Source organism: Haliotis asinina, chromosome 1 (genome assembly GCF_037392515.1).
Source record: "Haliotis asinina isolate JCU_RB_2024 chromosome 1, JCU_Hal_asi_v2, whole genome shotgun sequence".
Classification (NCBI taxonomy): Eukaryota; Metazoa; Mollusca; class Gastropoda; order Lepetellida; family Haliotidae; genus Haliotis; species Haliotis asinina.
Window position 1 is genome coordinate 55677894 of NC_090280.1, and position 24763 is coordinate 55702656.

The 24763-nt window shown below is 38.6% G+C and overlaps 1 protein-coding gene across 1 annotated transcript in view; it reads right to left on the bottom strand.

Annotated features, from left to right (window-relative positions):
* LOC137294403 (protein retinal degeneration B-like) overlaps positions 1 to 24763 on the bottom strand; it is a 120846-nt gene that overhangs the window by 37440 nt on the left and 58643 nt on the right. The window contains exons 3-6 of the mRNA XM_067825409.1: positions 14215 to 14347; positions 12828 to 13031; positions 11014 to 11262; positions 10161 to 10517 (exon numbers count right to left, since the gene is read on the bottom strand). Coding sequence (XP_067681510.1) covers positions 10161 to 10517; positions 11014 to 11262; positions 12828 to 13031; positions 14215 to 14347 — 943 coding nt within the window. The remainder of the gene's footprint in view (positions 1 to 10160; positions 10518 to 11013; positions 11263 to 12827; positions 13032 to 14214; positions 14348 to 24763) is intronic.

Here is a 24763-nt window from a genome sequence, read left to right on the forward strand (position 1 = left end):
TGGTTGCCATGGTAAAGACAAAAACAAAATGTTAATGTATTCCAAGAGGGTGTTCTTTTGAAAGGCATGTCACTTAGCCACATCAGTCACACAAATAGCATCTAGTTTGAGAGGACATGTGAGGGATTCAAGCCACTTGTGAGTTAGAAGTTAAATTTCTTGTGAAACAATTTTAATTAGACCTTGATGAATGAACAGCATTACTGGTTCGAGTTACATATTTTTTCATACACAAATTATTCAAGCAATAAAAGTATTTTTTCAATATTGGAAACATAATGATGACAATAATATCTGATCAAATCATTCCAAAGCATTGAAATACACTTGCATCATTTGCAGACTAACTATGCACTCTGCACTATTGTACCATCACAGTTCTCTCGAAATAATCAAATCTGGACCATTTGATCCACTGACAGATATCATGAACAGTGACTAAGGCTCAAGGTGTATGATGACTCACAATTAACCAGGTTAACTAGCTGACCAGCACAACATTCAAGCTATCTCCTTTGACCATCATAGTTTTCTAAGTAATCTTTACATGGAATCCTCGTGATACGCAATGAGAATCATTACTTTATTGGTGTGCAGCACTTTTAAATCATTGTGATCTGTAAATAATCAAATCAGAAGTACATCCAATGGACAACCTTTGAACAAACCATGGACTCCCTCTGGACAACCCATGGACATCCTTTGGACCACCGGTTAAAAACCTGTAGAACCGAAGGACATCCCCTGACTGACTACATGACCATCATCCTTGAGGTGTACCACTGGATCTTACAAGCAGGACTTAGGCAGCACCTATTCAGAACAGGACACACCGCAGAGAGTGGAAGTTCACTGCTTAAAGCTCTGTTGCAACATGGATCTCTTGGCTCCTTACAAGCCATGTCAGTCAACTCAAGCGACCACCAAACAGTTCTCTTTTGGTCTTAGCAATTTCTCATAGGCATCTCATGCTTATGATTTTAATAAGTGGTTATAATCACTGGCATCTCCAATTAGGACCTCAGTCTGCAGCAGTCATCAGTTTTGGGGCATTATGCTAAAGATCTTAGTAAGTGTGTATAATGAGCCCTGAGACCTCTCAAACTTAGGATCTTATTAGGTATCTTTAATCACCACAGTGGCACCATAAGTTAAGTATCTAAATGCAGCAGTTATATACAGCATAGGGACAACCAAAGCTTAGGGTCTTAATGCATAGCTATGATCAGCTTTGTGGCATCCCTAGCTAAGGATCTGAACCAGTGGCTATAATCAGATCAGTGGCATCTGAAGCTTAGGGTCGAAGTAAGTATCTATTATCAGCTTTATGGCATCACAAGCTTATAGGGTCTAAAGAGACTGTCCTTGTACGGCAAAGTGATATGGACTTCAGGATATGGACTACCCAATCTAGAGACATAGACTTCCAGTGCAGGACGGTTTAAACCTACACCAATAAGAGGATACCCTTTGTTATAATCCTTTTGACCAGCATACACCGACTAATGGAAGCATGCAGACTTTCCTTCTTTATGAGAGCCATTCAAACCATGGGTGACATTATCATCATCAGTGTACTGACTGCCTCGGAGTTTCCGTGGAGCGTATTTATTTCAGAATTAATAATAATAATGATAATACTGAAATTTGATGGCAGCACTAAATCCCAGTCCTACAGCTAATACAATGAAGGTATTTCAAAATTGAGTGCTTAAGCACAAAATTACAGATCCAAGATTCATGGCATCAGTAGTGTAATTTGCCATATGATGATGTACAACAAAGTAATTCAGTTATGTTGTCATCAAACTATTCCTTACATTAGCACAAGCATGAAAGTGAAAAAATGTGAAATATTCTGAGTTACTGTTTACCCCTGTTGGGCATATCAGAAAAAAATGAATTTCTTTTTAATAACATATAAATAACATACTTGGCAAAATCAATACAGTATTTGCAAGATCAGGGAATTGATTATGTTGAATGTCATAGTTAGCCATACACAGCCATAATTTTGAGAGCACTTAGTACAGCTTCATAAACTCTTCAAAACATTCACTGATATTAGAAAACCCTCTGCTTCCATCTCTCATCACAAATGATTACTCTCCACTCAACACAAAATGTTAAAGTATACTGTACGAAAAACAGCTTGAAAAAACTTCCCAGTCCCTAATCTATAATTAACGAGAGTTTTACAAAACTCATCTGAAGTTTAAATCCTCGTCTCTCAGCCAGAAAGTTTAAGCCAGTCGATGGTAAGGAAAATACAAATTCCTCTATCAAAATTGACACACGTTACACAAAATGAAAAGTGACAATGCCATAAAATGAGGATGGAAGCTCAATTTCATGGGTTTATAACTCTGACCAAATTTGACATCAGAGCTGAAACACTTCAGATTCATCCTTGTAATATCTCGATCATTATCTCCACTGATGTGATGGCCCTCAGCCTCTTGCATCCATGTAGTTAGTTACGTAGTCAGCTCCTCCCAAGCCGTGACACTCTGATCCCCGAGCCAGGTAACTAATATCTTTACACAACCACGATTACAGCCCAAGCTCCTGAAAGCTCCCTGCCAAGGTAATCCGACTGCCTCGGAGTTTCCGTGGAGTTATCTTAAGTGTATTGTAAATGGCAATGACATGAAATGAAACCGGAGCAGAATAAATTGCTGCCGTAATCAAGAAATAACAAGCTGTTAAGTATCCTAAGAATAGGTTGAAACAAGTAGGCAAGGGCTCAGAAAACTGTAGTTACATCAGATGCATTAGTTTGAAGTTCTTCAATATCTGTGTACATTGTGTGCTAGAGTTCATGGGGCTGAGTGAGTGAGTGAGTGAGAGTGAATTTTTGTGTGCATGTGTGTCATTTTTTCAGTCTGTAAACTTGAGAGTGGACCAAACAAGCATGAGCATCAATCTATGCTATTGGCACATGACGGCATGGTAAACAAGTAAGCTAGACCCATTGGTAACCCGTTACAAGCTGAAGACAAATTCCAACTCGGATCTTCATATGATGAACAAACCTGTGATCGATATTATGAGCAACTACACATGTCAATGTAACGAGGACAAATACGAACATTAATCAATATAAAAACTGACCACCCAGTCTGTTTAGCCAGTTGCATGGGAACGTATTCAAACCCAGCAGCATTGAAACACATACCTCTGCTACTTTGAAACTAGTTTCAAAGAAACTCAGGAGCGAACAAGTATGGTTTTATGCTACCTTTAAGCAATATTCCAGCAATATTATGGTGGACTTCACACATTTTACCCACATGGAGAACCAAACCTGGGTCTAGGGCATGACAAGCAAGGGTTCAAAATTGTTTTAAAGCCACTTGCCACAGGGTAATTGGTATTTGATGTTAACGTTTACTCGACTGTTTACTTTACTGAGAAGTGATATATAGCAAAGAAAGATATCACTGCTTCATTATCTTTGTGAATTCCAACTTTATTTGCAGTTTGAAAACGTAAGCAAAAATTATCTAGTAGCCAACAGACAAGTAAGATACCATTATTTGGTTGCCCCAAATGAAAACTGACTTGTCCCGGCATCAGACCATGGGATTTTTTAACCCCTGACATGCGAACACTTAACCCACTAAGCTCCCCCACCACCCCTCAAATTCAAGAAGAACTAATAATATATACCAGTGGATGATCATGTTTACCCTCACGAAACTATGTAAAAGGACAAGTGACATTATCCTAGTGCCCCCTCACCAACAGGGATGGTGTCGCTGTAACAGGTGAGTGAGGGAATAAATATTGCTTAACGCCGTATCAGCAATTTTGTAGCTATTCGCAGCTATCTCTTGACACTGCACCAGTGACATTTACATGTGGACTACCACTATTACGATCAGATAGATGGAATTCTGTATCAGGGCAAATGACATTTCATTGTCAACTTGATGCAAATGTTTAGTATCCAGATAGCTGGTAAGGGAGGCAGAATCATTTCTGTGACGCCATCCTGTTCTTCATCATGCATATCTGATTATATCGAGTCTGCTGTTTCCAACAAATAAGCAAATAGGCAAGCAATGATATTCAGATTCATTAAAATATTCCACCTCAGTGCCAGTGAGATTCAGCTGAGTGACATGTGATCACTCAAACAAGAAACTAAATGATGGAGACTATTTCATAGACATTCGCTGGTGAATAACAAATTAAAACAGCATCGTGCACGCCTGCTGTCTTATGCCAGTTAAATAATACATGGTTATCTCAGTACAGGATAAAGTTACTGATTATTGCTCTCATATAGTGTATGTGAAATGCATGTCCACAGAGTTCATTCAATTATTTCTAAAACATGTCCATGGCCCATCAGCCTTCAGTTAAGTGGGTCAGAAATTACTGGGGGTCATGTCAAATGTCAGTCTTTTTAGTCATACATTACAAATATTTGTGTGAGTTGATTTCCTTTTTTAAACTTGAAATCCATATGTGTACATGTGTATGTGCCTGCATGCATGTGTGTACATCTGTGTGCAGCTGCTTACAGTCCACCCAAAGGTTTCCTTGTGCCTGAACTGGACATGCAACGAAGTATTTCAAGGGGCAGTGGGGTAGCCTTGAGGTTAAATTATTCACTTGTCACACCAGAGGCCAAGATTCGATTCCCTATATGGGTAAAAGGTGTAAACACCATTTCTGGTGTACCCCACCATGATTTTGCCTGAATATTGATAAAAGCATCAGAAAACCCAGGTCACTCAGTATTTGACAATTTTTTTCAAATAGGTCAATGTTTAAAGGCTGATTAGCTGATACGTCAACATGGCCACATCAACTAAATCAATGTCCATCAAAAATGGAGAGGATTTGTTACCCAATCAGAATGCAATATAACAGAATGTGAATGAAGTGAGATACCACATTTTTCTATGTCTCAGTGCTGCCACTCCCATCACCCAAATACTTTCCATGGCCTTACGTCAGTACAGCAGGAAGACTGTGTGGTAAAAAGGAGTAGAGCGCTCAAATTAATGGCATGCCTGCTGGAACATGTGTAAGCGAATCTGAAGAGCAAATGCTGTCAAGAGACAAGGTCTGATATTGATCAGCAAAAGGTCTGTAATTTTAGCCAGAAGTCCTTGGTCTACAACAAATGTCTGTAATTTTAGCCAGAAGTCCTTGGGTAACAAAAATGTCTATCTTTTTTGCAACCAGGAGTCTTTGGGCCACAAAAATGTCCCTACTGTCAGCAAAACGTCTTTGGGCTAGTGTTGGGAAATGGTTGAAATTGGACAACTGGTTCATTTCCAACGAGCAGTCATCGAAAAATATTGGTTAGCATCATTTTTCAGATTGTCTTATTCATGTTGTTATTGCAGAGAAGTATAACATGGTTCTCTGTTGTTCTTTTTGTTTGTTTACTTAGAAAGCATGCAAAATGCAGTCATGACTTTTCCAGAAAGTGAAGTGAGCTCTCTAAGAATTAAACTTGTTTTCAGACGCCGACAACAAGAAAACAGTAGTTCCGAAATTAAGTGTGTTCAATTAAGAGAAAATGTGATTGATTGCCTGTTCATTTCATCACTGTGACCAATCTTCAATTATTTCATTTAACTGGAACACCACTACTTTGGGCCACAAAAAAGTCTGAATATTCAGTCAAAATTTCTTGGGCCATAGAAAAAGGTCTGACTTTTATGAGCCAGAAGTCCTGGAGTCACAAACTGTCAGAAGATTTAGCAGAGCGGGACACAAAATTATACCAAATTAAAAGCCCCTAAGCATCAAGATGGCCTTGAATATAACCTATCAGCCTAGAAGCCCAGACTGGTCCAACACTGTTTTTCAATATGACAACTGAGACTTCATCTCCAGCTCATGAAAGCAACAATACTAACACTAAAACTGCTTAACAGGACAGGACTTGGGTAGCGGGAGGACTAGTTCTGGCTGAAGAATGAAGGGCTTAGTCAGTCTGCCAGCACAGACCAAATACAGATTTAATATTAACCAATATGAGAAGACTTTCTTGAAAAAGCTGTAACTGTTCAACCCTGTCACCCACCAATGGCGATGTGGAGCATGAGCGACATTGTACAGCACCAGGTTCCTTCACTCAAGCTGTGGTGTGTCCATGTCTGATCTCAGAGACAACCTATAGACAGACAATGGTGGAAGGATGTATTTGATGCCCTACACAAATACAAGGACAGAAATAACCTGGGCAGTTTGCCCGGCAACGTTGCCAAATCATAAATGGAGCACTTTTGCTATAGTCTTGCCATTTGAAACAGAATTACGAATTATCGTAATGACTCATAAGTGTGGACAGAATAACAAACCATTCCAATTATAAGGAATATTAGAGTTCTGTCTAATATGACAAAGGTGCATTTAAGAAGCAGCCATTCTGCTACGACAGTTATCGTCATTGAGTTTTGATCACTTAGTTACACAGCAGGTATGTATCAGCAGTCACATGACTCAATGGTTAAGTTTACAAATGAACTTAATCAACAGTCCTTTAAATACTGCACATTTTTCTTTCAGTTTATAATGTAATGTACTAGGTCAGAACAAGCTGCTTAACATAACTGCTTCATATATCTATAAGCACATATGCAGCTATCGCTGATAATTGATCATTGTGATAGTTCATGATTCTGTTTCATGCTGTGATGGTTGTCAAGAACTATTCAGATTGTGCCAACATTCTGAATCTAACATTCCAATTAAGTATTTTGACAACATTTTCAATGTCACCACACCAGATTGAATCCAGGCCGTTGTGTCGATGAGTGATGTAACATTGTTTCCACAATTTCTGCCGGCACACTTTTCAGGTTAATTTCTATCCATGCAAAATTATGACCTTAGGCACACTTAGGTGACTACTTCACAAATGAATTATTGTAACCTTTTCCCATCAATAACACTGAATTTTCAAGATGGCTGTTCAAGTGACATTTTATAATATACAACATACATGCCTATACGAGATTTTACACATTTGTTAAATGCCAAACAAAGCAACATTACAGCTTCATGATGGCAGCCAGATAATCTCATCTGGATCAGTCAGTCCAGTGACTGACACCATGAGCATGCAACAATCCACACCTGGGATACAATGACATGCAGTTCGTCAAGTCAGTGAGCCAATCCACTCAATCTAGTAATCCTTCCTCACATCAAGCAGGACAAGTTACTCTCTGATTCTTACCCTGAATCCCCAGATTAACGTACAATCAAGTGAAGAGACCAATTTCCATATGTGCTAGTTCCACTGGTCAGGACTGACATATGCAATGCTTCTACATTCCATTACCACCCAGCAGTTGCCTAATGTCTCAACTCTCTTCTCAGCTAAGCTCAAAATAACCACATCGGTTTCTAAATGTAAACTTTACTTTGACAGTAAGATAGATAACGGTTTCAAAAAACACTCGCCATGTCAGCTCAGTCCAACTTTAACTTGAAAGATACATACCTGAACCAAGTGTATTATACAACTTATACTACACTAAATATCCAGCATATGCATCTTTCCTTCTATGTAAGATATGTGAAAATACAAACGGAAGAGATATTTCTTTAAGTGGCATTTTGAACCTGGTCTGATGAAGAAGACCCTTAATTGTTGCCAGGTTCAATGTATACGCTAACACTGTTATCACTTGCTTGATAACAGTATTAACATCTACACCAAAACATAGCATCTATCACAATAAAGAAGTCGTCTTTCTGTAAAAATTGTTACACTCAAAGAAATACTATTTGGGTGGTTCTAAAGTTACATTAAGCATGCACTGAAAGCTTATCATCTCCATGATATTCATAGTGATGAGACAACAGAAAACAATGAAGAACTTCCCTATTAACCGTCAGTCAGTCTTGGGTGAGGAGCTGGTATTCCGCCAGACAATGACCACATATCCGAGAGTTAGATCCAGACAGTATCACAAAACAAAGACCCAGTTCAGACAGACCTCCTGTCTCAAGCAGCAACAGGCAATATGGCTGCTTATCAAGAAAAACCTGGTTAAAACTAAATTGGAATGCATGCTTTGTACAAGCAGGGGAGGCGTTCTTCATAAACTTTACATCCTGCCCCAGATAAGAATACCCTCAGATACTGGGCACTACAAAGAATCAGTGTGAAAGTGGAGGGGTGAGGAAAGGGGGAGGGGACAACGAAGATGGACAGGGTAGGGAGGGACATAGACTGTGTGCCAGTCTTTACATCAGAATCTGTTTCTTTATCAATTGTTTGTTGTTAGACGTCATAGGTAGATCCAGGAATTTTCACAGGTGGGAAAGAAAGGTTTCAGGGGTTCAGGTATTCAGGGGTCCACCAATGAACATCATGCTTATTGGTAGTCCAGCTATATGATCAGGCCAAATAATCCAGTGATTAACATCATAAGTAGTTGATCTGGTGAAATGGAAACGATGACATACATGACCATGACCCATCCTTTCTTACATCAAGCATGGACTGCTGATGACTAGTTCCTGTTTATCATGTCAGCTATGCAGTGGTGTTTCACCAACACGAAACTCTGTACAATGAAACAAGGTTTGAATGATTCGCTTACATTGTTCATACACCTGCCATAAGGCAAATTATAACATTTACATTAAATGTTAGTTTTGCATGAATAACATAACAATAAAAATATCATTGGGAATAAAAGATGACATAACCCAGTTGTAAGTCAATCAGGCCATCTGCTGGTCTAACAACAACGCAACATGTAAATCAATGATTTCATGCACAACAAAGAACCTGCTAACTGAACTGACACCTATTAAAACATGTGGAGATGCAGCACAGAATCATCGCATTAATAATACAATTGATGTATATTCAAAATATACAGCAATACAAGGCAGTACCGGATATGGATCAGATATATTGTATAAATCCAAACTGGAAATGCAGAAACAATCTGAAACATCATGCACAGCATAAGTTAAAGTCACAAATAGTACAACACCAGATGTTGTTAATTACAACCGAGCAGCCGCCACCTTTGAGACAGAAGTGTAGGAATGCATATGCACTTAAGGGAGGTAACTGAGAATTAACCTCTTATCTTTGCATAAATGCATTTTGGAATTATGGAAACATTTCAAAGATGTTTGGCAAGTGTATAACATTAAACACATGATAAAAACTCCAATTTGAAATTTCCCAATTTACCACAAATTCAAAACAGTCTTGAGAACTTCCAGAAAACAGTATACCAATAATACCATGAATGCTTAATTAATATTAAAAACAATAAAACAGATTATTCCTTACAAGGGCAAACATATCTTGGTTCATAGTGACATGACGTCATGGATCTTCTGTGACATTGTGTTCAACATGCGGCGACGACAGGTATTCAGCTTATGTTAAAAAGTTTGAGTTCATTTTTAACATACTATGTTTACGACACTCGTGCCTTAATATCAGTATATCCCTAGCTTTCACTCGGGAAATGCCAACATTTAGGCACTCGTGTCATAAACATAGTATCACATGGGCACTCATATAACATCCTCTATTTCTACACTGATATGTTTCAGCGTGATCTAAATATATGGGGATGACAACTACAGCAGGAAACCTCTAAACTGGACAACAACAGGAGTTTACACCGCACTCAGCAATAGTCTAACCATATAGCAACGATCTGTAAATAAGCAAGTCTGGACCAGACAATCCAGTGATCAACATGAGCATCAATATGCAACTGGGAAACTATGACAAATGTCAACCAAGTCAACAAGTTACATGCCCCATTTGATAAACACGGCTTACTGAAGATCGATTCTGAAGCTATACACCTGTATTTTAATATACCCAAACACTTCATCAGTGCAAAGGTGCATACCAATATCATGGTATGCATGTTCAGTGAGTGAGTGAGTGAGTGAGTGAGTGAGTGAGTGAGTGAGTGAGTGAGTGAGTGAGTGAGTGAGTGAGTGAGTGAGTGAGAGTGAATGGGTTGCTGCTGTCTCCCCAACATGATATTCAGGGAATATTGGAGAAAAATTAAACTCTCTCAATAGACTCTTACAAGCATGGATACTTGGGACCGTACTTCCCAGAAATCTCCATGTCAGTCCTTCATGAAAAGCAATATTCTGTGGTTAAACAACAGCTGAAAAACATTCCTTACCTCCTACTGATCTCTTGCTGGATCCAAGTGATCTTCTCCTTGGTCCTGTTTCCCCATTAATTATTGTGCCACTACTCTCCTGAGAAGCTGTCCGATTGATTAGCACCTTCGAATTTAAGTGAGCATTGTCTTGAGTTTCACTAGAGGTTGTGTCAGAAAACCTCACTGTGTTATCTCCCTTCATACTTCCTCTTCTTGCATTGTCCCCTTCCTCTTCCGTGGCAGCGGCCATCTTCTCCTGAAGCGCCAGCTGTGTCTCTAGCTCCAACTGCCTGATATCATTCAAAGTCAAACCACTCCATTCATCCTGCCAACACCATGCCTGTCGGTGTGCACGCAGCATGGTCTTCCGTAATGCTGAAAAGATGTTACAGCGGAATACTCACTGGCTGAAGGGTGTGATGGTGGGGTGGTTCAGTGTGGCATCTGAGGTTTCAGCACTTACACTGAGATATGTATACACATGTAAGTGTGTGTTGTGTGCATGTAACTAATGCTGGTTCCACTGTGTCAGCCAAGTTAGATTTAAAAAAAAAACAAAAGTAGAACATATTACAGTATTGTCATCAAGCATAGATGTCTTAATGATGTACTGGGTGTTCACATTATTGATAAATTCACTCAGTGATGCATTAGGTATAATAAGATTTCACATCAAGAGTACAATATCGAAATCAAGGTCTGGGTGAATTGTTGCAGCCCTAGAGGTTGGAGCAGTTGTTCATCTCAAAAATGGTCAGAGTTAGATTCATCACATGGGTACAGCCTCTGAAAACCTACTGTCATCTCAATGAAATATTGACCAAAGCAGCACAAAAACATTCATTTACTGTCACATTACTTCATAACTTACCAATATCATGAATAAATCTCTCTATTTTATTCTGCATGCCCCAGTATCGGAACTCCACCTTGCACAGTTTATAGGCCGTCATGATGGCCTTCGTGGTGTTGTTAGGGTCAAGAATGGCCTTGCTGTACTCCTCCCGCCAGTTGTCGTCGAGAGGACCACGTCCCGTCTTGGAGGACTTGTACAACTTGGGATCCTCATCCTTGGTGTAGTCCCCGCTTGTGACTGGGTCTCGGACAATATCCAGTACATCTGGAACCAGGATGGGATATCAGTTATATCACCTGAACAACATGGATTTATGACAAACACTTCAGAATTAGATTTCAATTGGAAATTACACTTGTACACAGAAGTTGCTGTAGACCAGTTCTAACCAAGATCTTCATAGGGGACAAGCATGGGTTACTGAAGACCAATTCTAGGTCTTACCATACACGCAGTAACTGGCAGACAATTAATCATTTCCGAAAATGTTTTGTCATGGTTACATTAGTATTTTACAGGATTTGATATATTTCAAGGATACTGTAGAAATAATATTTTCAGGAGCTTTCAGTATTTTTATAATACAGGGTACAGTTTTCTACAGGAGTTGCACAACCAGCCCAAGGCATTTGGATCAAAACTTATGTCTGAACATAGATAAGTTGATAAACAGTGATAATCATCTATAGCCATTAGGATGTCAATTTATACACAACAAGTTATCCACATCTGAGCCCAGCATGATTCATAGCCTGTCTCATAGTCCCTGAACCACATTATTTACCCTACTGCCAATCCCTCCCTTCAATGCTAAAGCCTCTCATGAACCAAGTCTAGATTTTACTAGGTTCCTGAACCACATTAATTCCCTACTACCCAGCCCTCCCTGCAATGCTAAATCCCTAAAATAAATCAAATCTAGATTTCCTCAGGTTGAAGATCTCCCATCTAACTGGGGCTCCTTTTCAATTTAAATGGGTATGTTGGTTACTATAGAAACTAAGCGTTGGTGTACATGATTCAGTGAATAATTCAGATAAGTCTTCATAAAAATATTGTCCCCCACATTATCGTTTGTTCAATATTAATAATGAACACATGAAATAATATAAAAACTTGACATCATTGTCCTGCATAGGATCATTCAATGGTTATTATCATCAATCGTTGAACCTGCAGTATGCATGCAAAGTGTTACATGTTTTGTTTCAGTTTCATTGCCATGGTTACAATGGTTTGAGCTACACTGCATATGCTAAAATCGAAAACCTATCAGAATTTGACATTGCTAATTTATTTGCTTGTAACATTAATATGCATAAAGAAAACATGATGATTGGACGCATTTCATAAATATTCAGTCTAAGGATGCTGTTAACATCTGTTGCAATGCTGGCTAGGAACAACATTTATGACATAAAATAGGGGCATCTGGCTTGCAGGACAGCTTCATAATTGTAATATAGTCTAATCCCACACTGTGGGTTTGATTCGATGCCTCTCAATCAAGACAGGACAAGCTCTCCATTAGAGGAAACATGAAATGAACATGGTCAATCAAGACAAAGGATGCATGATTCTATGTTTTTGACTAATCTCTTGTTACTTTTCAAACAAGAAACAGTTTTTTAGCATTTGAACATACAATCATTCTTCAGTCTGAAGGGAGTAATATTTAAACTGTTTGGAACTTTAGTTCAGCTATATGCTGATGGGGTGTAAATGACCCCAAGTAAGAAATGTGTACAATATTTGCTTATGCAGCAATATTCATTACACCTTTCTCCTTCTTCACCCTCCCTCCCTCCCTCCCTCTGAGAGATGCTCACCTACAACTCTCTGTCTCATATCTGATGGGGACATGTTGAAGACATTGTCTGTCGTGCCCCCATTGTCTAAGTACTTGGTCTCAATCTCCAGCAGGAACTTCTCAATGAAGGGACACTTGTAACGAGTCTTTGTGTAGGGGTAGGCGTTCCATGCCTCTTCCTCCACCCGCAGAGCTGACTTGGGTAGGATAGCTCGAAACCACCCTTCAAACACAAAACAGTTTCACATTAAAAAGTCCTTTTTTCGTTAAGAAATCATGAAAATATGACATGAAGCAATGTTATGCTTGTTTTAGATATAGACATTCTGTTTTTAAGGTGGAACCTAGGTTACCTTTTGATATAACTGCCATAAACTTGATCAGAAGTGACAGTCCACATAGGTACAATGTATGAAGCATATTTCTGAAGAGCAGTGTCATGATATTGCTGGGATGTTGCTAAAAGTGTCCTGAAACTAAACTCACTCTAAAAAGCAACAGTGTGGAATAAGGGTTCCATGTTACAAGGCTAAATCTACACACAACAAAACTCTGCATCACAACACAGTTGTTTGCCTCTATTTTTTTATCATGACAACACTTAATGTAAATGCTTTGCTACCTTGTAAGTGTACAATCCTTATTATCTTACTTCACACATGAATGTCTCTTTCTGATTGGCTAAGCGCTATTCTATTATTTTGAATGTACCCCACTTACAGGCGATGTATTATTTTCAATGTACACTGCTGGGAATTCCAAACTCTTGTGGTGCTTCATGGTAGTGCTTCTTTGTCTCGAATAACACTGAATCATGCATGAAGCACGGAAATTACTGATGTTTTGCGAATGAAAATCGATGGAAGGGAGATAACTCTAAATCTGTTTACCTTGTGTCGTCTGCAAAATGGCGATTCGCCTCGCATTGAACAAATAGTTCAAAATTAAAATTCAGGTGTTCAGCAAGATAAATACGTTGTTCAAGGTCCCTCGGGGGCCATGGGCTCATGTACCCTTGAGGTTTGTTTATGTTCCATGAGCCCATGGCCCCCTCATGACCAGTGAACAACTTACAGTATTACCTACCTGGCACATGGCTGCCAATATGGTATTTACTGTAGGTGTACTATCCCTCGTACTAGTTACCTGGCAGATGGCTGCCAATGTGGTATATCTGTAGGTGTACTGTTTCCCGTATTACCTACCTGGCACATGGCTGCTAATATGGTATGTAAGGCTGCCAATGTGGTGTATCATGTAGGTGTACTGTCCCTCGTATTACCTACCTGGCAGATGGCTGCCAATATGGTATGTAATGTAGGTGTACTGTCCCTAGTATTATCTATCTGGCACATAGCTGCCAATGTGGTATATCTTGTAGGTGTACTGTCCCTCGTATTACCTACCTGGCAGATGGCTGCCAATGTGGTATATCTTGTAGGTGTACTGTCCACTACCCCCTGGTCCCTCTGTGTAGGGTGTGTTTTCCAGAATCTCCACTCCGCTCCCTGCTCCATGGCTCTCCTGGCGAGACTTTTTCTGGAAATACAAATACATCCACATACTGACAGAATTCCATTAAGGAACAGCTGTAACAGAAAGCATGTGAGTCTTGTTCATTATTTGCCATTTAATGCTGCACTAATCAAGCTGTATGACACCTAATCAGTTTTACTAAATGGAGTAAATCGAACATCTCACTGGTGTTATTTTTCAATTTAACTTGGTTTATTTGTTATTTTATGTATCAAAATTATACATATTCATAAACAATGTGTTATTAGTTTATATGACACCCAGTTAAAATTCATTTCTGCAATTGAGAAAACCTTACAGCATTCTCATGTACAGGAGGCTCCTTGATGAAGACATGCATGGCAGAAACTCAAAGCTTTAAGGGATGATAATATTAGGGTTTCAAACTGATGGCATAGGAGGCATACAATCCACTTAGTTCTATAACAAAATAGAAGCGAGAAGAGAAACCAGATTTTCACAGGGGATGATAGGCTTTAGTGAGGACAAGCTTGGGTTGCTGAGGACCAGTTTTAACTTAGATCTTTAGCGAGGACATGCTTGGGTTGCTGAGGACCAGTTCTAACCCAGATCTTTAGTGAAGACATGCTTGGGTTGCTGAGGACCAGTGTTCTAATGCAGATGTTCACACAGGACCAGAATGGGTTGCTCATGACTGGTTTACAGTTGCCAGATCAAAGAGTGGCAGATATTGAATCATTATTTGTTCATTTGTGAAATAAATATATTTGTGAAGAAAATTTGCAAAACCTGTGTTTTGAAACAAGACTGACCTATCACTGATAAGCTGACTGAGTAAACCAGTCATAAATATCCATAATGTGACTTTTTGTCAGACGTCATGATGACTCAGTAAACACTAACATAAAACTAACTGATGAACAAACCAATAGATTTCAATCCTTTCCTTCAAAGACACTTCTCAGAATGCTAACACAAAATTGTTTACCTTATCAGAATAGGCTTCCATTACATCTAGATCCACATCTATTAAACTTGTCATAGGTTAAACATAACCAATGATCCCTGCTCTTTGTTCCTAAAAGTACTGGGACTAATAGTCCAAACATTGCTGCTGAATTATTTTCAGTGTTTAAGTTTTATCATTTATCGACTAAGTCTCTCTTGACCAAGCAGACCTTTATAAGAATCATGCTCTAGACTAGGTTAACAGATGGTTAGTTTTCTTTGATTTCATACTAACTAGGAATTCTGTTTCCTTGAAATCTTGCTAACCATTGCCACCATGGATCATTACCATGACTGAAGTTACAAGCTCCAACAGTTGCTGATGAGGCACAAAGGAACAGTTTATCATTCTCTGACTTCAAAGAGACAGCAGCTCAGAAAACACTGTGTTCGATGTACACTGATTCAGAAAGGTTGTCTAGCTACAAGGTATAAAGTGTACAGAAGAATACATATCTGGCCAGATGACCCTGGAGACATATATAAAGGAATAGTGCCTGACTTCTGCAGGTCAACAAGTAATTCAAAACTCTATGATATTGATTGGGCAGTCTACACCTGCATGTTCTGTTCCTCAGCCTCCAGACGTGAAGAGATATACTCAAGTATTATCATTATTGTTACTTGCGACTACTTGCGACTCATCCTTCATCTCTTCTCATGAAGGTTGTCTTGTTTATGCAGCATGAGAAATCAATTTACCTGACAACACCCAGCCGGCAAAGTTGAAGAGTATGTGGCAAGAGTAAGGTCAGCTCCACATTGAACATCGTGAGAGGAACGTGATCCAAGTTTTAGATATGAAATACTATTTTATAATTGCATAGGTTGCTGAAACCACTTCAAAATTCGGATTTTCATTGGGGATGATAGGCTTTGGTTGATGGAGACTAATTCTACCCAATCTTCATGGAAGACAAGCATGAGTTGCTGAAGTTCAGTTCAAACTCAGATCTCTACGGAGGCCATGCTTGGGTTGCTGAAGACCAGTTCTAATCAGGATCTTCACAGGGGACAAGCATGGGTTACTGAAGACCAATTCTAGGTCTTACCATACACGCAGTAACTGGCAGACAATTAATCATTTCCGAAAATGTTTTGTCATTAGTATTTTACAGGTTTTGATATATTTCAAGGATACTGTAAAAATAATATTTTCAGGACCTTTCAGTATTTTTATAATACAGGGTACAGTTTTCTACAAGAGTTGCACAACCAGCCCAAGGCATTTGGATCAAAACTTATGTCTGAACATAGATAAGTTGATAAACAGTGATAATCATCTATAGCCATTAGGATGTCAATTTATACACAACAAGTTATCCACATCTGAGCCCAGCATGATTCATAGCCTGTCTCATAGTCCCTGAACCACATTATTTACCCTACTGCCAAGCCAAGGTCTTCACAGAGGACAAGCATGGGTTGCTGAGGGCCAATTCTAACCTGGATCTTCAGAGGGGAAAACGATGGGTTGCATACCCTTTCTCCCCCTGGTCTTCAGACAGGAAAAGCATGGGTTACAGAAGTCCTATTCTACTCAGATCTTCACACAGGACGAGCATTGATTGCTCATGACCGGTTTATTATCAAATTATTATTTTATTTGTGTACTAAATTTGCTTAAAACAAAAAAGCAAATTTGCAAAATCTGTGTTTTGAAACAAGATTTGCCCGTCACAATCAGCCGATTGCGTAAGTCAGTTATAAACATCCACAATGTGGCTGTTTTTGTCAGATACCATGTTGCTTCAGTAAACACAGACATGATTATAAAAGCTACTGATAAACTAACGAACAGACTGGATGATTTCCTCACAGGAACAATATTCCTTTAATTCAACAACATTACTTGGATTTTGAACTCAAATAAGTGAGCTGGTATTGCAGAAAATACTTTTCATCGATGACCAATTTCAGAGTATTTATCTATTTTTATCTTGAGAGAATTCAAACCTGGGACATTTTTCATCATGATCTAGTAAACATTTCAACATGCCTGACGCATTTTCTAAAAACATAAGTTGGACACAAAGGAAAACGAACAGCATTATCTGTTCCATATGTGTAAAGGGAATCGAGTTATAATATTAACAGTATTGATCCTCAAATGGAGACTTTACCCAGCAGAAGCGTTGCATATTCATCCTATTTCGATGTTAATCACAGGACTTATTCGCACACATAATACAGCAGATTACTATAGGCTTCCTGCCATGAACAGAAATCAATTTCCACACAGACAATGTATCAACTGACCAACAAACACACCAAATAGTACATGTGTTTTCAGAGGGAAGTATTCCCACATTAGCCTCAGGCAATCGTCCCTTTGCTTAATGCATTGAATGTTGATTGTTTGCCAGTGTTATTACACATAGTGTCAAAACTGACTGAATGAGTTTGGTTTTATGCCAACAAACATCAAGGCAGGGAACACCAGAAATGGGCTTTACACACTGTACCCATGTGGGAATTCGAACCCTGGTCTTTGGCGTGGCAAGTCAATGTATTAACCACTAGGCAACCCATCCACTCCTGCTGTGATAAAATACACGTCGGTGTGTTTTCGATATGAACTACAACACCAGACTAGTAAAACATGATGCACACAGGCATCAAAGAAGTTGTGGCAAGATTCTTTTTCATGAATTAAAAAACTACATGAATAACAATTCAAGTGAAAGTTTTCCAGTGCCAAGTACAAGCATAGCAATAGTTTTAAAAAGATTGGAAAAATTGGGGAAAAAATATGAGTATAAATGTGACTGAATGTTTTCCACTTATTGATTGCTCCTCACTAGGATGTATCAAGGATCTCTTCCATCACGATAAGCACATCTTCATCTACTTCAGAGTCTAAGTTTGTTATTGGAGACAGACTGATTTGATTGCATGGTCTGCTGGAAGCAGGGTGGATAGCCCAGTGGATAAAGTGCTTGCTCTAACTAGCAACCTGGTATTGACTCCCAACATGAAGTTCAGCCTTGGTTTCCTTTATTGTGATCCATCACAGGAACACTGCTTCGAATCAGCTCATGGTTCAGGAGATTTTACAGCATTTATCAACAAACCATGGCCTGTGTCTGCACTGTAAAACCTCCTGCTTGAGACTAATGACTGTTTAACAGGAATAACGTTACCCATTAATGCAAGGTTATTCCAGTTAAATAGTCATTAGTCTGATTCACACTTCGCCATAAATCAGAAATACAGCATCTACTCTAGGATCAATAATATCCATATGCATAAAGCTTTGTTTGGTATTGATCTGTTCCACACCATCGATCACTGGCAATAATCTGTACAATATCTACTGATCAAAGTCCCATTACAAATAGCTTCTGTTAACCATATTAGCAGAAACAATTTCAGACCAGGAAAGAAGACATTTAAAAGAGTGAATTTTTTGTCTTATTCCACTGTGTGTAACAGTTCAGCTACACCTGAGTACCATGGACTCACATTCTGGTTGAAACAGAGTGAGTCACAGTGAGTCACAGTGAGTGAGTGAGTGAGTGAGTGAGTGAGTGAGTGAGTGAGTGAGTGAGTGAGTGAGTGAGTGAGTGAGTGAGTGAGTGAGTGAGTGAGTGATTTTTATGCCACACTTGGCAACAATACGGTGTTGGTCTGCAAATAATGGCACATGGATCAGACAATTCAGTGGTCAACAGCATTAGCATCAATGTACGCAATTGGAACACAATAGCATGTGTCAACCAACAACTTCAGCGAGTCTGACCACTCCCATTAGACGCCTCTTACAACAAGCATGACTTTCTGAAAACCAATTTTTACCAATGATTTTCAGTCTGTCACATACTTATATATACATGAACATCTACCTAACTTTGCAGACATGAGTCAAGACAGCACTAGTGTTTCCATATTTACATTCTAACATACAGTAAATATAGTACTGGTATGGACCCATACTGGATTAAACAAATGTTAATTTAGTTTACAATTATTGATTTTGGAACAGAAAGACCTTCTTTGAGAGGCATCTAGAAATTGGAACAGTAAGGAAGAATAACAATACATGAATGAGCAATGTCTTCAATTCAGTCCTAATTCCCATTGTATACAGTACAAACATCACCAGTCAGTTGCACAGGCCAATTTGGTACAATGTAGTTATCACATTCAAAATTTTATATGCTTTAACATTACAGTAAAACATTATTTGTTCTTCTTCAGAACGATTCTGTAGCAACCGTGGTAACTCCGTCATCAAATATATCACAATAAAAATATCATTATTTTGTGCTTCCTATGATCTAAAGATAATAATAAATTTTTGAAGGAAGAAAAATGAACTTAGTGGTTGAGACTGCACAATCATCTGAGCTACAACCCCTTTAATTCTGTTAACTTCATCCATAGTACATCTCACGCTGATCAAAAACAGAACATATTCCAACCTTGGCAGTTAAATATGTTAAAAAACACTATTTCTTACCAAATTTGATTCCACAAGTTTCTGTGACGTTACAAAACCGTAAGATGTGTCAGAGTTGGCAATACATCCAAACCCTATCCCTACCCTAGGGTACAGAGACATGTTTGAAGAATTCTGAGACAATATATTTATTTTGCTTTGTGCTTTCACACAGACTAAGGGCAGCCCTGTGGGGACGGCTCTGGGATGTCTTCTGACATTCTGACTGATTCATCTGTCTGCAAGGAGTCACCTGATGGAAATCAAGCAGTGTTTTCATTAATTCAATCAGTGGGGGAAAAAGAGTGCCTCTGAGCTTAGTCACACGAAGCAATGCTCATGCAGTGAATGTGGACCTCACAATACAGAAAATGACATCCATATAACTCTCTTTCCTATGTGTATCACTTCTAAATGCCATTCAAAGACCTAATCTGGTGACTGAAATCATAAGCATCTATCAACACAATTTGGATACGCATCAATGAAGTCAGAGAGTCTGACCATCTGATCACTTTTGCCTTCTCTTATTAACAACCATGGGTTGCTGAAGACGAATTCTAACCAGGATCTTAATTGTTAAGCTAAGCTAAAAATGAGACTTTCTTTCGGCCTCCTGATGAAGGCTTATTTGTCAATGGTTATCTGACACAGATTATTAAAATATGAACAACAATGGTCAAAAGTATCACAGTTGTATACACAGGATAGCCGGCGGAAGTATGAAGCAAAAGAGATGACATTTCGTAAGTGATAATATTTAAATATTTCTATATATACAGCAACATGCTAATAAGCCTTTGGAACTGAAATTACATTTCGGCAAAGGCTGTCATAATAGTGAGGTGAGGTGACACGGGGTTTAACTTCGAACTTATAGTCATTTATTTTGGTCATATGACGACATGCATGTGTGTTTATGTGTAACATCTTTTGGTATGATGCGTCCGAGGATCAAACCCACAACCTTCCATTCTCTGGGCAGAAGCTCCAACCACTACACCACGGAGGCAGTTGTCCCAATGGGCCTCAGTGACACTGGGTTGTGACCTTGGCCATTTTGTGAATTATTTTTTCATTTCTCATCAGCTTTATTTCAGCCATATCACGACCCACTCTTGTGAAAAACATGAGCACGGTTATGGTGCTAACACACTTTGAAATATACACAAAGAAGGATCAAGGTTATAAGCTCTTATTCCTAAACAAACTTTTAACACCCCATGGAAGCACATAACCAAAACATAAATAAATAATGCTATATTCTCACATTTGATCTCAAAACACAAAATGTGTTGCCTGGAGATACAAATACATTGCCAAGTAATCTGGTTGTATTATATTCACCCTGTCTATTACTGCAGGATAATTCACAATAATTGTGATTTATTCAACCAATGATGATGCTGAACACATTAACACAGCCCCCTCAAGCTGTTTAACCAAACAAAAATAATCCTTTGTGTTTGTACAGCCCTTGTCCCAAGGCTTGTTAACACACTTTATACATCTATGGACGTCCTACAGCTACCCTTGGCTATTAATCTGCACATGATCAATATTAAATGTAACTCCTTAACAAGCTCAAATGTTAAGGCTATGTTACATGACTCTCTAGCTGTGAAAGTAGCATATGACATGCATAACAAGTGAAAATGTTTGATATCTTTTGCTAATTAGTAGTGTTTTGAAAGGAACAGGTATGAGATAAGTGCATTCATGTTATTATGGTACATGAAAATTCCGGTATCAGATGTGCTCAAATGGTTGATGATGAGGTGACCAAAAGGTTGATAATTAGACATTTCTGTGAATTTTCCTTGCGAATTTGAACACGAACATGGCTAAGATGACAAATCAGTCAAAACAAATATGTTGTTTACAGACAGTGAAATTCTAAATACATACATAAATTTCTGACAAAGGAAAAGCATTTTTAAGCTCTGTAAGTACTGTTTTCTTGCAAGCAACTTCTATATGGCAAGGTAGCTTCGTGGTAAAAGCGGTACTAGCATGAGTACTTCTCTACTGAAATGCTGTAATCTCAAATATGTAATAAGCAACATAAAGACAATGTGTTTTTTATCTACATATTTGCACTTAAGAATCCTTACTCAATTTACAAAGTCATTTTTACATTGAAAACAGGCAACTTCCTCAGCACTCAACCACTCAGGTAACTGTTTGGCATAGGAAATCCCGACTCGCCTGTACAATACCTATAACATAGAGCACATTGCTCAAAGTAGGCATGTGGCTAATCTTTAGCATGTTAGATGAAAAGGAAGTCTTCTTGCAATTTTTCAGCCTAATTATATACTTGCATAAAAAAAATCTCAAAGGTGCTGCTGCTAGAGGAAAGACAAGGCCTGAAGCTGCAGTGTAATTACTCTAGCTTTTCCTTATTAACAATCACAACGTACAGGGTTTCTATCAATGACGTACAGAACATACACAGTCTGAAGTAAAGGCCTGGCCTGAATCCAACTGCCTCTCCCAGATCTATAGTAGGATCAGCAGTACTTCTGAGAATACCATAGTTACTGGAATGAACTATCTAAAGTCAGGCCAAAGTTATTTCTGTTGAATTTGATTGTGTCACAAACCACTAAATTGAAATCAGTGTTTGTACTTTACAAGTGGTTTCTGCATACCCTCATTCCCTCAAAACCAATAGTTTCTGCTCTTGCTCTTTCTATAGATATGTCAGGGGGAATCGGGAAGCTTAATGGTGGAAGAGGGTGCTTGTCACGCTGAACACTTTAGTTCCATTTCCTGCATTTCAACACATGGGCACAACGTGTGAAGCCCATTTCTGGTGTTCCCTGCCATGATATTACTAACTCGGGGGCGGTGGGGTAGTGTAGTGGTTAAGGCATTTGCTCGTCATGCCGAAGACCCGGGTTTGATTCCCCACATGAGTACAATGTGTGAAGCCCATTTTCTGGTGTCCCACTAACTCACTCACTCACTCACAAACTCATTCACTCATTCACTCACTCAATCACAAGGGGTGCCCATCAATACAAGCAGGCCATAATATATTTCAGTATAACTTGTGCTGTGTAAGATTAATGAAAACAAAAACAACTTGTATGTCACACAATCACCAATGTATGATTGCAAAAAAACCCTAAAAGATAAATGATTGAAATGAAAGATAAATTATTACATGCATGTATGTTTATTCCCCCATTTCCCCTAACCATAACAGAGTTGGTCCAAAGATTTTTATTCAACAGTTATTTTTACTTTCTTTCATTAAATTTGTTCAAGTTTATTGAGTTCCCAAACCACCTAAAACCAAATACATATAGTCTGAGAGGCAACTAAATGGAGTAGGTTGAGTTGGAGCATATCAATATACCACACAGGTGTTCATAACATTAATCACTGGATTGTCTAGTAAAAAAACATAATTTCAGACTGTAGGCGAGCTGGAATTTTGTGTGGCATTCAACAACAACAAACTGTTTCATCGACAATTACAGCAGTTCTGTAAGCTGTGAGGCCTGTATTGATTATGACATTAGGTTGTAAACATGCATCATGTACATGATGTACTATGGGCCTAATGGCCATATGTCTGGAAAAATGTCATCATCACACCTCAAACAATTATATTTATTGTTTTAACAAGACATAACAAAATATACCAAGTGCACATATCCAATGTCTAATTTTCCTTCCAACCTGTACTTTCCTCCTATCATTCATAAATATCAGTCATAAAGCCTGCTACATCCTGACTCAGCCTGTCTACACTCGGTGCTACCTTCTTCTAATCATGTTAATGACTGACTTAATGGCCAGGGTGGAGCAGATGTTTCCTCAGTCATTGATTCAGGAGCAGATGATGTTGGACAGAGCAGTAGTCATTGATGAAAATAAGAGCAACAAGGTGTCCAACTTTCGAAAATGATTATAAGGTCAAAATTTATAAATATAATGAATAAGTGACTATTTTAAACCTTGAAATGGTTTAAAAATTCTCAGAGATGACTGATAACTATTTGAGTTTTTCCTTCTGACATGATGAAACTAATAATAATGGGTGATGTAAGTGAAAAAAAGCAGATTATTCATCTGATATTCGGCAAGACTATGAGTGAGTTTAGTTTTATGCCACACACAGCAATATCCCAACTGGATGACATCAGTGTACTCTTTTGGGATACAAAGACATCTGACAACCACGTCAGCGAGCCTGACCTCCTGATCCTGTTAGTTGCCTCTTATGACAAGCATGGGTTGCTGAAGACCAATTCTTACCTGGCTCTTAACGTGTGGCCAAGTCTGTGACCTAAAATGACTTTTTTACAGTCTGCTTGCAAGATGAGCTTGCCTGTTCATGAACAATCAGCAACATCACTGTTTGATAAAAATTCATGAACACATGTTCATAATGAAGGGAGAATGTCCAATGTATTGTGCTTTAAGCAAAGCCTTATAAAGACTGCAGAAAGGGTCCTGTTGCTTTTAATAATATAATTTGAAAAACAATAAGACTTCATGACCAATTTCTCGCACTGAAACTTACAGCAGACCTCTACCACTGCCACTGTCTTTGCCTGCTGACTCACATCCTACAATGCATTTGACTCGACAGGTAATGATAACCTTTTATTAACCTAAAGGGCATGGATATTGGCGACACTATTCTAGTAAAGCTAACTGAGCAATGGCAGGGATATTGGTGATACTATTTTCTGTAAACCTGATCGAGCCATTGCATGGATACTAGTCACAGTACCTTCTGCAGATCTAATAAGGCAATGGAAAGGATACTGGTGACACAATTGCAAAGCAGTGACAAAATTGTTTTATTATTGAGTCCTCATGTAACATCCTTACAAAGTAAATGAAAACAACAAACAGAAATTTTCTATTATTCATAACAACACAATTTTAAGCTACATCCCAACATAAATTAACTCAGCTTACGTCTCTCCACAAAATCAAGTAGAATTGTTAATCATAAAGATAAAGATTATGGGGAGGAGACAGAA